Source organism: Podarcis melisellensis, assembly GCF_964234715.1.
Source record: "Podarcis melisellensis genome assembly, chromosome: 3".
Lineage (NCBI taxonomy): Eukaryota > Metazoa > Chordata > Lepidosauria > Squamata > Lacertidae > Podarcis > Podarcis melisellensis.
Window position 1 is genome coordinate 117,116,063 of NC_138530.1, and position 15,781 is coordinate 117,131,843.

The 15,781-nt window shown below is 43.1% G+C and overlaps 1 protein-coding gene across 1 annotated transcript; it reads left to right on the top strand.

Annotated features, from left to right (window-relative positions):
* The first annotated feature begins 707 nt into the window (after positions 1-707).
* On the top strand, positions 708-11,823 carry LOC309367199 (serotriflin-like). The gene is made up of 8 exons (XM_081906589.1): positions 708-803; positions 1,819-1,880; positions 2,343-2,447; positions 4,357-4,444; positions 5,922-6,070; positions 6,574-6,668; positions 9,127-9,215; positions 11,570-11,823. Exons 2-8 carry the CDS (start codon positions 1,821-1,823, stop codon positions 11,695-11,697), a joined length of 714 nt encoding a protein of 237 aa, XP_081762715.1. The 5' UTR covers positions 708-803; positions 1,819-1,820; the 3' UTR covers positions 11,698-11,823.
* Positions 11,824-15,781: the final 3,958 nt, after the last annotated feature.

The window sequence follows — 15,781 nt, forward strand, 5'->3', positions numbered from 1 at the left end:
TGTATTAAAGTTTTCAACAACAACAAAATCCTCTCATTTATTATTTATTTTATGGTGCCTCTGCTTTGCTGATTCCGTAAGGACATTCTTAGTCTGCTTACTGGGTAATCCAGAACTGAGCACATGCAACTGAAAGTATTTGCAGAAATTATATCTCCCCTGTGATGCTAATGGAATGTAAGCAAATACTGAAGATTCAAATGGCCGTTGGTGTGTGATAACATCATCTCCAGGAATCCCAGCTGAGTGGCATCAATGCATCAACAGATGTGGGAATCAGCAAATGAGTGGGGCAGGGGAAGGAGGGAATAGGGCCTACTTTCAAAACAAGAAGATTTACCATCACTTCAACATCTGCAGTAGCAGGTTAAAAACACTTACCGTCCATCCTTGTTTACTAGATTATGGCACCACCAGTGCATTACTTCATACACAGAAAGAAGGAAGGTAGAAACCTCTTTGGTAGCAGCAATAGCTTGTGAAATCCTCTCATTACATTGTATATTGAGTCAATGATGTGTTTAGATCTACCAGTGATAAAACGATGCCACGGGATAAAGAAAAAGCACAGATATCAATCCATCATGGTTGGAATTTTTCAGGAAATAAAACATTGTTAAAAAGACATGCGACAGATTCAAACTTCTGACTGGTCAATGAGGTGTGTAATTTACGGTTGGACACTGAGTCATTCTACAAAGCAGGAAACAGGAGAGGTATATAAGCATAACATCGCCCGTTGATTTCCATAACCTCTTTGAAGCTACAAAGAAGGTACTTCAAGTCTTCCTTGAAATAATACGGTAAGGTTTAAGGGGGGGGGGTGTTTGTTAACCTATACATTAGCCTGCTGTATCCCATAACCTCCTACATGAAGGTTGCTAGGAGAGTTAAGTAAGATAAATTGTATAAAAATAATTGCTCAGGAGGATGCATCTTATTGATCAAATTCCTACTGAAGAATCTGCACTTAAGCCATCTGTAATGCCGTAATGCTGGGGGTGTATCTAATGTATGTTTTACAAAAGTTTACTCTCATGCTTTCTCATGGGAGGTAAAGGTAAAAGACTCCTGGACATTTAAGTCGAGTCAAAGGCGACTATGGGGTTTGGCGCTCATTTTGCTTCAGGCTAAGGGAGCTGGTGTTCCGGGTCATGTGGCCAGCATGACTCAACCGCTTCTGGCGCAACAGAACACTGTGATGGAAACCAGAGCGCATGGAAATGCCGTTTACCTTCCTGCCACAGTGGCACCTATTTATCTACTTGCACCGGTCTGCTTTCGAACTGCTAGGTTGGCAGGAGCTGGGGCACAGCAATAGGAGCTCACTCTGTCACACAGATTCGAACAGCCGACCTTCTTACTGGCAAGCTCAAGAGGCTCAGTGCTTTAGACCGCAGCGCCACCCGCGTTGTATGTGTAAATACAGTGTGTGTAAATACAAATCTGCATCCGAGTTACTACAGGTCAATAATTATTTCTAACTGCCTGATTTTGGGGTGGGGGTGGGTTTCAGCAAGTTGTAAGCTATTTTAAGCATTGTACATTCATTGGGAGGGTGTGGTATAAATCTGCTAAAATAAATTGCCACTCTTAAACAAGCCTTATTCATCCATTTCATCCAGAGATCTTCCAGCAGGTTCTGATCTGCCACCTGCCCTATTCTAGGAGGCACAAATCTATTTTCTCATGTGGAGCCACATGAGCATTTTGAAATTTAAACTACTACTCAGAAAAGTGGCACCATGTTTCATTAAGTACGTTCTTTATATAAACAGAAACCCTAAGATAATATCTCCAGTGTTATTTTGTTTTCAGAGATGATCCTGCTCATCGTGTTGCCGAGTCTTGCTGCTCTGCTGCAACAGCCTGCTTCAAGGGTAAAGTGTTGTTGTTTTTTACGTCGTGTAGTGTAGCAATACTGAGAGATGCTTAACTCTCTCCTATCTCAGTCAGTGGGACATGAAAAGTTACTAAATTTAGCTGGGTTGTTTTCAAATACGGGATTGGAGCTTCGTCAACCTAAACATTCTCTTTAATTAGCCAAAATGTGCTTCACTGCTTCATCTGTGAAGACAATAAATTTTAAGAAGATCATACTTAATGGAGGAAGTTGATTTCAATAACTGTGGATTTATCCAGAGTACGTCAGAGAGACGTTAATGTCACGGCATTGCCCAACAGTTTACAACAGCTTACAACTGAGATTTTGTTTATGTCAGATTTCATTTATGGCATGTTTTCACCATGGCCATGATTCTTACAGAAACAGTGCTAAAATTATATTGGTGTAATATCTTATGAATAAATGCAAGAGGAATTTAATCACTCTCTCACTTTAGGCACATGCACTAGGGGTTGGACCAGGTGACCAAAAGCAAATTCTTGACAAGCACAATGCCCTGCGGAGAGAAGTGAAGCCCACTGCAAGCAACATGCTGAAGATGGTAAGATAGAAAGAGGTGAAATTCATAGTTCCATGTACATCGGCAAGTGCTTTGCATGTTTACTACACTTTCTTGCAGGCAGAAAACTTGTTGTTGTTCACTTCAAGAATGAGGCTCACAAGCAGATGTGCATTTCACAAGGGAATGCCATTTAAACATCATTTTTTAATTTAAAAAGGACAAGCAGGCACATGATATTTGCATATGCTAATTCATAGGTATAAGTGTGAATTTAGAACTAATCAGTATGATTTCAACAGAAATACAATGCAAATGGGGAACAAGACTGTAACCAGGCTACCCCTGGTGCCTCCTCAGTTGGCTGGCTGGGGGTTCTTCGCTTGTGATATTAGAGTCACCTTAAGGAAGTCATGCCGATTCATGTTAAGCAAGCAAGGTTCAGCTTAATGAGTTGCGGTAATCATTAGTAATAATAGTGCAGGTAGAGTCTATTGATGCCGCTTCTCACCTCTGCGCTTTGTGTTCCCTTGGACAGATATAATCCAGCCCTTGCTTGCTTTAACTTCCTACATGTTCTTGTCCAATCAGGAGAAAAAACACCATGTATGCTTTCCCTTCCTCCACTTGTCCATGTAGTGGGCTAGGAATATGCACTTACCTCAGTAGTAACTTAGTAGTAGCTGAGAGTGCCTAACTCAGTCTCCTAGGTAAAAGGTAAAGGACCCCTGGATGGTTAAGTCCAGTCAAAGGCGACTATGGGGTGTGGTACTCATCTCGCTTCAGGCCGAGGGAACCGGCGTTTGTCCATAGACAGCTTTCTGGGTCATGTGGCCAGCATGACTAAACTGCTTCTGGTGCAACCAAACACCGTGACGGAAACCAGAGCGCACGGAAATGCTGTTTACCTTCCCGCTGCAGTGGTACCTATTCATCTACTCGCACTGGCATGCTTTCAAACTGCTAGGTTGGCAGGAGCTGGGACAGAGCAACGGGAGATCACCCCGTTGTGGGGATTCGAACTGCCAACCTTCTGATCAGTGGTTTAGACCACAGTGCCACCCGTGTCAGTCTCTTAATCAGGGTTTGAATGATGGTTACTGCCATTAAGCAGGGCTGACAGGAGTCAGGCAGATGTGATGCTAAACCATGGATAAGATCATCCAGGCGTTGGGGCAGAACCGGCCCTCCCATGAAGCAAACTGAGGCAACCGCCTCAGGCAGCAGAATCCACAGGGGCAGCAGTTCTGACTCCAAGGAACATGCTGCCTGTCACTGTTGCCACAGAGGCGGCTGTGGTGCCTTCCTTGGAGGACAGGTCTGCCACCACCTTGGTACCCACCCATGCCGCTTCCATAGTGGCCCCTCAGCAAAACGGAGGGACTGCTCATCTCCTCCCACTTCTAAGGAGGAAATATCTGGGGCTGCCCTCTGGGGTCTCCTGGGCTGTGCTCCCACCTGGCATGATTCAGAGATGGCCCCTTTCCCCCCATGAGAGCCTTTGATTACCAGCTCAACCATCAGATAAGGCTGATTTGATTCCCTCCCTTGTTCCCAATGTAGTTCTTCACTCGCTGCTTGTTCTCAATCTTTATCCCCCCCCATTTTTCCTGATGTAGAACCTCATTCCCCCCCTTCTTTCCTAGTGGGGGGCACCATTTTGTTGTTTGTCTCAGGTGCCAAGATATCTTGGGCAAGTGCTGGGTTGGGACTGGCTACCAAGAATGAAGAGTGATGGGAAAGGACGACAGTTCTGTTTTTCCTTCATATATTCAAGCCATGACCCAGCCACAAAATAACTATCATTAAAGGGGAACATGCATGCACACATGGACATACACATAAACGTTTTGAAGAAAGCTGAAAGGTGACAAGCGATCAGACAGATATTATCTCTCCATTTTTACAGTATGCCTCCATTCTCACCTTTGCTACATCTTTTTTCATTTAGGAATGGAGTCCTGCTGCGAGAGCAAATGCCGAACGCGTGGCAAAGAAATGTAATTTTGCCCACAGCCCACCAGACCAAAGAATTGCTGGCAAGTAGAGCTGTCAATAAGCACTATAGAAATATTTTAGAGAGATCAATAATATAATCCACATTCAATCAGCATTCACTTATTCCTTCAACAACCTTGCAGTCGTCAGTCTGAGCATAATTTTTAAAAAGCATTTAAAAAAAAAACACTGGAGGAATGCCACAAAAAGGAAATAATACAGAGGAATGTTCCAGTTCTTTCTAACATTCAAACTCAGAAATCAGCATACCTTTGCCTCTATACATGCTGCATCCACCTTAGATGCATACAATTTTTAAAGCATCACACAGCAGTTCATACATGTTCATTCCGGATCCTGGAAGTATGTAGTTAATCACTAAAACAATAAATCTTTTGCAGTCACTAACAATTCAGAGATGGTAACATTTTAAAACAAGACCCATCAGCTTCCACTTTCTTCCACTAAGGTATTATGAATTTTGATGAATTTGGAATTCATCAAAGGATGCCAGCTATTGAGCAATTTATACAGCACAGCTGAGATTAGCCTTTTTTGGCTGTATAAAACATAGATATGTTTAATGCCTTATACGCTGAAAGGTTCTAAATTCAGAATATTTTAACTTGCTCTAGTGAGCCTATGGATAATCACCAAAGAATCAGAACCACATGAAAAAGGAAGCTCATTTAACATTTACTAAAAATAACTGACAAATGTTTCTTTCTGGTACCACCTTTGAATAAGTTTACTCTTTAAAATTAATTCTTCATTATTTATTGCTTGTACCAAAATGCAGACTCTTCTTTCTTCCTCTACCTTTCATTGCAACTCGGTTTTCCATATCAAATGTAAACCACAAATTCTGCCCACATCTGGGACTCAGCTAGACTGGTAAAGAAAAAGTGATTTATATGCACTGTATGTGTGATATCACATTGTGCCACTGATGTGGTTACAATGCTTTAAACTGAAGCACTTCTAGCTAAGAATGTACCCTACTGAAACAAAGACTTCTGTCTCTAAAGAGGGATTATAATATTGGTTGAAATAAAGATATTCTTGTATAACAAAAATTTAATATAAAAACAAATACCTGGGCAATTATACATCAATCACCACCCTTAGTGTGCCCAGTTCATATTTTATATCCCCCCCTTTCACCCCATAGTTTAAAACTGAACAGCTGCTTCCCAGTTTAATCAGATATAGGTAACTCCTAAACGCTAAGCAAGAAACATGGAACATCAAAAGGTATCCCAAATAGAACTGTATCAAAGAAGTTATAAGATTTATCATTCCCAACTAAGCAAAGATTCTGTGTTGTTCAAGCACTGGCTCAAATGGGTTACATAAATAAAATCTCTCCTTTGTGGGTGAACAAATTCTGCTTGGAATAAACAAGCTTTTACCTGTTGCAGAATGTTCCTCTGAAGCACTGCATGACTCCTCTTGTTTACAGAATTTCCTAGGTCAGGAATCATGAGTTTTGTTAATGCTTCCCATCTCAACTTCTAGATGGCTTTTCATGCGGTGAAAATATATATGTATCATCTCATGCTACTTCATGGAATGACGTGATTCAAGATTGGTACGACGAGGTGGAAGATTTCAAGTACGGTGTTGGAGCAGTCCGTCCAGGGGCTGTAACTGGTCATTACACTCAGGTAACTCAAACACCATTTTTTGGTTCAGCTAGTCAATCCATGCCTGACAGCCCACTCACATCTTGGCTTGCTGCTGCCTGGGACTTCACAGCAGGAAGAAAGGAAACCGAAAAGAGGTGGGTTTTTCCTTCATGTTTCACCCAGTAATTTTTTCATATTTTTCACATAGGAAGTTCAAATACTGGATTGTCTTTATCTCTGCTGTGCCTTTCTTTCTGTGGTTTCTTCAGACCCCCATGATGCCATTCACATTCACAGCTGTATACATTTCTGAGCTGCATCTCCCAGAGGAAGAAAATTATTGGAATTGTTACTTGGAAATGGTTTATTTCTGTAGTATCATACGCCCTTTTCAAGGTGCTCCTAATAACACAACACAAAGTGATGAAATCTAGGGGTTGTTTTATTTTTAATGCTGATGTTAAATGTATGTTTTTCTGGCTCATTATGAAAACAGTCAGATTCTAACGTATTTTCTTGTGTGGATATTTTTATATCTACAGGTGGTTTGGTACAGGTCTTACAAAATTGGTTGTTATGCTGCCCACTGCCCTCAAAACCGCTTGAAATACCTCTACATTTGCCACTACTGTCCTGCGTATGTACTATTTAATTATTTATTGAGCTTGTTAGCTGTTTGTTACACAACGTCTTCAAGGGATTTAACAACACATTTTAAACATAAACATGAAATACATTAGACTATAAAAATGGAATGGAACAACTCTCATAACAGCCACAGGAAGTTTGCACACTAGTAAAGCAGTAACTCAGGATGTCAATGGTTGCTAGCCAACTAGTAAACAAAAACAGCCAGGTTGTTTACCTTGGGTAATCAGGTGGCAGCAGCTGGTGTTGTGTTGTCTTGTGTTGTGTTGTTGTGTTGTGTTGTGTTTGGCTGAGTCAAAATCCCAAAAGAATTTTCTGGCAATCTCTGGAAAACTTTATTTTGGGAGTCCTCCTGAACAGTTGGAGACCTTTAGTCTTGTTAAGGTTTGGTGCACCAGTTTAGCTATGGTTTAGGTAAAGGGACCCCTGACCGTTAAGTCCAGTCACAGATGACTCTGGGGTTGCGGCGCTCATCTCGCTTTACTGGCCGACATGACTAAGCTGCTTCTGGCAAACCAGAGCAGCGTACGGAAACGCCGTTTACCTTCCCGCCGGAGCGGTACCTATGTATCTACTTGCACTTTGATGTGCTTTCGAACTGCTAGGTTGGCAAGAGCTGGGACCATGCAACGGGAACTCACCCCGTTGCAGGGATTCGAACCGCCGACCTTCTGATTGGCAAGCCCTAGGTTCTGTGGTTTAGACCACAGCGCCACCCGAGTCCCTTAGCTATGGTTTAACCTTGCTTTAATACTGTGGAAAGGCACAAAAGGCAGTGCCCCCACTCCTTGCAATCCTCCTCTCTTAGTGCCCATAGCTTCCATCATCCACCAATTCACACCAGCAACATATTCAGCATTAAGTGGGCCACAGTGCCTCAGAAAAGAATGTTCTTTTTTATTCATTTACATATTTATTAAGTTTGCTCTAAACCAGGGCTGGGAACCTCCAAGCTGGCTTCCTTGTTTGACCCACCAGGATATTTCAGCCAAGCCACACCTGCCTGCCCTACACCTGATGTCATATAGGAGCAGATGGGGGCAGACAAAGACCTGGCTCAGCTGAAAGAGATTTTCAGGCACCTCTGTTAGGCGGACCAGTGGCAGCTGCAAAGCCCTGTTCAAGGGGCTTAACAAAGCATCCAGTTCAGCAACGAGGCCCTCTACAGATGGGATGGCGTGCATCTGTCAGATGCTGGAAACGATATTTGGCTGGGGGACATCATAGCAGGGATTAGGAATTGGTTGCAGGTTTGAAGGTATTGGCGGCGAGCCTTGCTCGAGTGGCGGTTAGGCATTGGCAGGGGTTAATTGTTATGCAAATGAATGGGGGGAAGGAAGCGCCATCACCTTCCCCAATGGAAAGGGTAGTCCGGTAGAGGACTCCGGTGGGCGTTGCCTTGTCCGAAACCTAGGGAGGTAAGGGCCCCCGGCACGCCCCTGAGCGGTGAGATCCTGACCCGTGGGATCCTAGTTGGCGTACTTCAACAGGACTCCCACAGCTTGTGGACAACCCTTCCCGGTCTCCATGCTGGGTAGACGATAGGAGCCAATGCCTAAGGCCAATACCTTTCAATTCTGTAATCAATAAAGTTGTGGCCTTTTTATGCCCATTAACCTTAAATAATGTGTCCAGTGTCTTCATTTCTCATGGGGGTAGGGGACTTGCCATGCAAAAGCTGGCATCTTTGACAAGCAATGCAGAGCCAAATTCTTAAAAGTTCAGAACCCAGGAAGTTTTACCCAGGAGGGTAAAGGATTCTGTTGAAAAGTGTGTGGAGATACAGGGACCCCTTGATCATATTTTGTTGCATTGCTAGTGGGCACATATGGTACAGTCTGTGAATAACGCCCGTGAGATTCTCTTTACGGATGATACAGCCCCAGCCCTTTGGAAGAGGTATCCAGCTATTAACATTCCTGAGAGATTACATAACACTGGGAGGTCCAGAAGATAAAGGGAGTTAATAGCAGATTGTCAACAGACAGAATAATCTTCACAGACCATTAGAATAATCCAAATTACAACATGCTGTGTTCATTAAGTTCATTTGCATTGGCTTGTTCTGGATGTTGAGTTGTCACCCTTCCCTCTTTAGAAACAGGGATGTGGTGTTGTGCAAGCAGCTTAGGTTGCACATAGGAAAACAAAGTGAGTTGTGTTTTATCCCTCCCAATGTGATGTCCTGCCTTTCTAGTAATTCTACAGGCAAGACTTCTTCACTCTCCAGCCAAGGGATCCCAGCCTCATTTCCATCCCCAGTAGCACCTAGAGCACAGCATTACTGAACTGGCACCACTAGATTGCTCCCTCTGAATACAAACAACTGGCTACAGCATACCAGGACTGAGCTGCTTTGGAGTGTTTTTTTTTAAAAAAAAAATTATATAAATTTCATGAAATAAATAAAAAAAAAACTGTGCACTTTTTTGCATTTCTCATTCCAGAGGGAACATACAAGGCTTAATGAAAACCCCATATAAGTCTGGACCATCTTGTGGGGACTGCCGTCATGCTTGTGACAACAAATTATGCAGTGCGTACAAATAACTTCAAATATTAAAGCTTCTCCATCTTTTCTTTAGAAAGGGCACTCAGTTAGAATTGAGAACTCATTGGGCCTGTTAACTGTCACCAAGTTAGTATAAGGGATAGCAGGAAAAGCTGTGCTGATTTCTGCTTACAGGCCCTACTTCTGGATCTGCCCCAATGTGCACTGGGAGCAGCGCTGGAGTGATGTGGAAGTCTTGCATCCAGATATGATACTTCTGCGCTGCATGCGCAATGCACTGCCAAAGAGATGCTCGGCCCTGACAGTTTAGCCAGGAAGAAAGCAGGAGATGGGCAGGCAGAGATCCACTGCTGCTTATGAACATCTATATGGATGGCGGCTAATGGATTGAGGCTGAATCCTGACAAGACAGAAGTACTGTTTTTGGGGGACAGGGGGCGGGCTGGTGTGGAGGACTCCCTGGTCCTGAATAGGGTAACTGTGCCCCTGAAGGACCAGGTGCGTAGCCTGGGAGTCATTTTGGACTCACAGCTGTCCATGGAGGCACAGGTCAATTCTGTATCCAGGGCAGCTGTCTACCAACTCCACCTGGTACGCAGGCTGAGACCCTACCTGCCCGCAGACTGTCTCGCCAGAGTAGTGCAGGCTCTAGTTATCTCCCGCTTGGACTACTGCAATGCGCTCTACGTGGGGCTACCTTTGAAGGTGACTCGGAAACTACAGCTAATCCAGAATGCGGCAGCTAGACTGGTGACTGGGGGCGGCCGCCGAGACCACATAACACCGGTCTTGAAAGACCTACATTGGCTCCCAGTACGTTTCTGAGCACAATTCAAAGTGTTGGTGTTGACCTTTAAAGCCCTAAACGGCCTCGGCCCAGTATACCTGAAGGAGCGTCTCCACCCCCATCGTTCTGCCCGGACGCTGAGGTCCAGTGCCGAGGGCCTTCTGGCGGTTCCCTCATTGCGAGAAGCAAAGCTACAGGGAACCAGGCAGAGGGCCTTTTCGGTAGTGGCGCCCGCCCTGTGGAACGCCCTCCCAGCAGATGTCAAAACGATAAACAACTACTTGACATTCAGAAAACATCTTAAGGCAGCCCTGTTCAGGGAAGTTTTTAATGTATGATATTTTAGTGTTTCCTGGTTTCTATGGAAGCCGCCCAGAGTGGCTGGGGGGGCCCAGCCAGATGGGCGGGGTATAAATAATAAATTATTATTATTATTATTATTATTATTATTATTATTATTATTATTATTATTATTATATAGATATATCAATATCTCTGTTCCCCCAAGATTACAAGGGTTTTTGTAGAGTGGAAGGGATATTGCCAATTATATTCTAAATTGGAATGCTAAAACCAGCATATTCCAAACCTAGTTACTCAGAAGAAAATCCCACTGAATTTGATGGAAGCCGGGGCAGCACATCCCGTTTCACCACTAGAGGTGAAATGAGAAGTTCTGTCTTGCCTTGCTGCCACTCCCACCACCACCTAATTTCTCCTGCTGCTACTGCACACCCTGACACATCTGCCAAAGACGGAGTAGCAGCGCTCCCATCAGCACCAAAGATCTTGCCCCAAATGGACACAATCTTGCCCAAAATTGACACTGATGGCAGTACCACTTCTCCATCGATGGTGGGGAGGTCATACCACCTGCAGAAAGGCTTCTGCCTCCTGAGTCACAATAACCTTTTATATTTTTAAGGTGAATGTAGGGATTTCTACATAATGTTCCTAAGATGTGGCAATCAAAGCATGCCCAATTTCACAGCATCACAGGATTGTAGAGTTGGAAGTGTCATCTAGTCCAACCTCCTGCAATGCAGGAATCTCAACTAAAGCAGCCAGGGCAGATGTCCACTCAAGTCCACCACCTCCCAAGGGAGTCAATTCCACTGTCAAACAGCTCCTCCTGTCAGAAAGTTCTTCCTAATGTTTAGTCGGAATCTCCTTCCTTGTAATTTGACTCCATTGTTTCAGGTTCTATCCTCTGGAGCAGGAGGAAACAGGCTTGCCCCATCTTACATGTGACAGCCTTTCAGATACTTGAAGTTAGCTGTTATATCACCTCTCCGTCTCCTCTTCTCCAGGTTAAACATGCCCAACTCCCTCAACCATTCCTCATAAGGCTTGTTTTTCAGGCCTTTTTCTTCTGAGTTATGGTCAGGGTTGCTAAACTGTTTATGCATATAATTACTACATCCATTAGAACAACTGTTAAATAATATGTTCAGTGTTCTTTTTTCTTTTGTATAATCTTCAGTTTTGATCTTAAGCTCCAGTATATGAACTAAAAATGAAATCTATTGGGGATGTTTTGCTTTTGTTAATGTCCAGACTGATGGTAGTGTGTCCTTCTTTTCACTTTCAGCCAACCCTTGCAAACATACTGATAAGTTCACCAACTGCCCTGGCTTAGTGAAGTCACAAGGATGTACGAAACCAAACATGATGCAAGACTGCACTGCTTCTTGCCTGTGTAAGAATGAAATAAAATAGGTCTCCTTTTGGCACTTATGATTTTCGTTGCACTCCACAAACTCACCTTCAGCACCTTTTAATGATCTTTTCCAAATGAAATTTGTAAACATGCTTTTAAAATTGAAAAATAAATTATCTTGCATACGTGGATGTATTTTTTGTGTAAGGTGGGACTGGAAGTTGGGACGGGAAGAAAATTTACAATTTACAAAATTAGCAGATGCTACACCAGGACTCACACTGCATAGCATAGTTAACATCCTATGCCCAATGAGAAACTGAAACAATCGCTCCAGGATGCTAGGGAGTTGTTTAAAAACAATATTAGAAACTCAACTGGAGTGCAAGCCACAGATCAGCAAAGGTAACATGAAGACCAAGAGGGTGCCAGTGCAGTTAAGAAGTGGAATCTAAGGAGGTTTTAAACTGTTCAAATGAAGGGAATGAAAAGGAACACAAAATTAGGCCACAAAATGGTAAGCAGACAGTAAGGGATCCTAAAAAAAGAATTTGTGGAACAGGAACACATTGCTAAAAATATTAGAACCGACCAAAAAAAAGTTATTTAAATACAGTAGCATCAACAGAGAAAATATAAACTGAAAAATTGCTGGGTCCAGATGACATCCACGCAAGAGTTCTCAAAGAACTCAAATATGAGGTAGCTGATCTTCTAACGAAAATATATAACTTGTCCTTCGGATCAGATGGCACACCTGAGGACTGGATAGTAGCCAATGTAACAGCAATTTTTAAAAGGGAGGCAGGAGGATCCTGGAAGTTAGTTTCATGTTTCTGGGGAAACTGATGGAAAGTATTGTTAAGAATCATATAACCAAGTATATAGAACACCAAGAAATAGGGGCATGTGGAAGGAACAGAAGAACTATGATAAATCCATTCTAGGAAGAGACAGGGTTGGATCCTAAGTTAGTTAAGGAAATTCAAGGAGGGAAAATGTCCCATCCCTTTCTTTCCCCCTTGAAATCCTCTCTGGAAGGCCAGGAAGCTCTCTGTTCGATCTAGGAATTTCCCTCAGCAGTCCCCTATGGCACACCCTCTATTCATAAGACCACAGAATGTGAAAGGACCTTGGCAGTCATTGTCCAGCCCCCTACTGAGTCCAGTATCCACAATGCAGGATGCAACTGCAGCACTCCCAGACAGGTGGCTGTTGAGCCTCTGCTTAAATACCTCCAGAAAAAATGGCCTACATCCCCTGAGGTTGCCTGTTCCATTGCTGAACAGCTCATACCATTAGAAGCTTCTCTTAATCCTTAGCTGAAATTTGCTTCCGGAAACTTCTGTCCATCATTTCTACTAGTTGCCTCTGGAGCAACAGTTAACAAATTTGCCCCAACTTCCATGTGTTGTTGTTTAGTCATTTAGTCGTGTCCGACTCTTCGTGAGCCCAAGGACCAGAGCACGCCAGGCACTCCTGTCTTCCACTGCCTCCCGAAGTTTGGTCAGACTCATGTTTGTAGCTTCGAGAACACTGTCCAACCATCTCGTCCTCTGTCGTACCCTTCTCCTTGTGCCCTCCATCTTTCCCAACATCAGGGTCTTTTCCAGGGAGTCTTCTCTTCTCATGAGGTGGCCAAAGTATTGGAGCCAATAGTATTGTCCTTCCAGTGACCACTCAGGGCTGATTTCCTTAAGAATGGATGCGTTTGATCTTCTTGCAGTCCATGGGACTCTCAAGAGTCTCCTCCAGCACCATAATTCAAAAGCATCAATCCTTCGGCGATCAGCCTTCTCTATGGTTCAGCTCTCACTTCCATACATCATTACTGGGAAAACAATGGCTTTAACTATACGGACCTTTGTTGGCAAGGTGATGTCCCCAACTTCATACCCTCCAAGATTTCTCTGATGAAAATAGGGACAGCCCATTCCATAAAAATAATTTTACTATTTACACCCCACGCATCTTATTGGTTGCCTTAGCACTCTGGGCAGCTTGCAACATATATAAAAACATCATTAAACATTAAAAAAAACTTCCCCATACAGAACTGCCTTCAGACAGCTTGGAGGTCAAATAACTCTATAGCCTCCAACATTTCTCCCATGAAAATAGGGACATCCTAAGGAAAAGTGGGACATTCTGGGATCAAATCAGAAACAGGGATGACTTCTCTAAATTAGGGACGTCGCTGGAAAATAGGGACACTTGGAGGATCTGCAACTTACGTGCAACTTGTATTTGAAGACCACTATCATGTTCTCCCTAAACCGTTTTTTCTGCAGGCTAAGCATACTCAACTCTTTCTATTACTTGGTTTTGAGACCCCTGTCTGTCCTCGTCACTCTTCTTTAGAGACACTGCAGTTGGTCAGTGTCATTCTTAAAATGTGGTGCCCACAACTGGGCACAGCACTCCACATGTGGCCTGATCAGCACGGAACAGTGTGAAACTATTACTTCCTGTGGTCCAGAAACAATGTTCCTGTTGTTCTAGGCCTTCTCAAACATATATCTGTGCCTTGGATTTTATGCTCCTAAATACAGAGCTTTATTGTTTATCTCAGATGGTGGCCCCGATTTCTGGAGAGACTTTTCAAGAGGTCCAGCGGGATCTAGAGGGAAGGACGGCGCTGGAAGCTTCCTTAACATATCTTAGATCCAAACCACTTTTATTAAAACTATTGCCAGGCTCTGATATAAATACTGCAATAAACATATATAAGTGAACAGTAGAGAAGAGTTACCCCTATTTTCAAATGGCAAATAGGCAGGCGCTCAGGGCTTTTTTCAGCCAGAGCTCACTGGAACTCGGTTCTGGCACCTCTCAGGTGGGTACCATTGTCATTATGAGAAGAAGAGAGGCGTTCATGGTGAGTTGCAGCACCTCTTTTTCTAGAAAAAAAGCACGGGGTAGATGAGTCTAAAAAGCCCGGGACAGAAATTTTCACAGCCCTCTAGCAGCTATGATGACTCTTTCTCTCCCTCTCTCTCTCCCCCTCTCTATCACACACACACACACACACACACACACACTGAATGACAACTGTCTCCTCCCACCCGACATCTCAAAGTGCTTCCACCAGCTTTAAAGGACGTTTGCCCTGTGACTAACCACAGTGGCATAACTGCTATTCAAGAAAGAGAATCATCTCAAGGCCTCTGGTGGACAGGAAACTCAGGTGCCAGGAAACATTACCTTGCCGATCAGATGTTCCCTCTCTTTGTTGAGAAAAAGCCTTTTCTAGGAGGGGGGGAAATATTATGTTTGTACTTTTGGATGGCTTTAAGAATGTCTATTGGACAGTAAATAGAAAAAGGCTATGATACTTCAAGGGCAAAGTCTTGAAATGAACATGAAAATGGAAACCTTAAACTTGACATCTAGTTAACAAGTAAGGCAGTGGATCTTAACCTTATTTGGGTCATGAGCCCTTCTGAGAATCTGATGAAAGCACATAAACACAAAATTTTGCATTCAATTTATTTTATTGCATTGGAAAAATCATTGCTTTTCTGCCCAGTTCATGGATCCTCTCAAGCCCGTCCATGGACCACAAGTTAAGGACCCCAGGTACAAGTTTAAGCAGTGTAACCTTCTCAATGAAATCAAGAGAACCATCCATCTGCTGTTTCACTGAACTCAGCATTTTCATATAATTATTTAATAATCAATGTCTGATATTACTATTGTGCTTTTAAAATGTTTAGGAACACTGTAACAGTAAGAAAGTTTTATTTTTGAAATGCTGTATATATTTAAAGTAATGCATCAATGCAACACTGATTAAGCCACACAGTGCTGAATCAATGGCAAAAGTCCTTTTGAATTTTAAAGGAGCCACATTATAAGCAGAGGTTTAAAGCGTTCAGATTTCCTGATAGTAGACTAGCATTGAGACCTGGGGAACTCTTGGAGTAACTGATGAAATCTTATCTGAATAAAAAACGTGCAGTTTGCATGCTATGTCTGTTTAAGACGCAGTTGGCCAATTCTTTGGGGTCAGTGGTCATATTTGAGTAAATTTTGAGAAAATGTCTTACGGCATATCGCAACAGACTCCCTGGAAGGTGGTGGACACTCACTCATTTGAAGCAGAGATTAGATGGCTAATCTCTCAAGGACTCTTTAGATGTG

Excerpts from the sequence above, each read along its gene's own strand:
- LOC309367199 (XM_081906589.1), top strand. The coding sequence starts at position 1,821 with ATGATCCTGCTCATCGTGTTGCCGAGTCTTGCTGCTCTGCTGCAACAG. Across the intron at positions 4,445-5,921 it reads ACCAGACCAAAGAATTGCTG|ATGGCTTTTCATGCGGTGAA; the intron begins GCAAGTAGAGCT and ends CTCAACTTCTAG. Across the intron at positions 6,669-9,126 it reads ATTTGCCACTACTGTCCTGC|AGGGAACATACAAGGCTTAA; the intron begins GTATGTACTATT and ends TTCTCATTCCAG.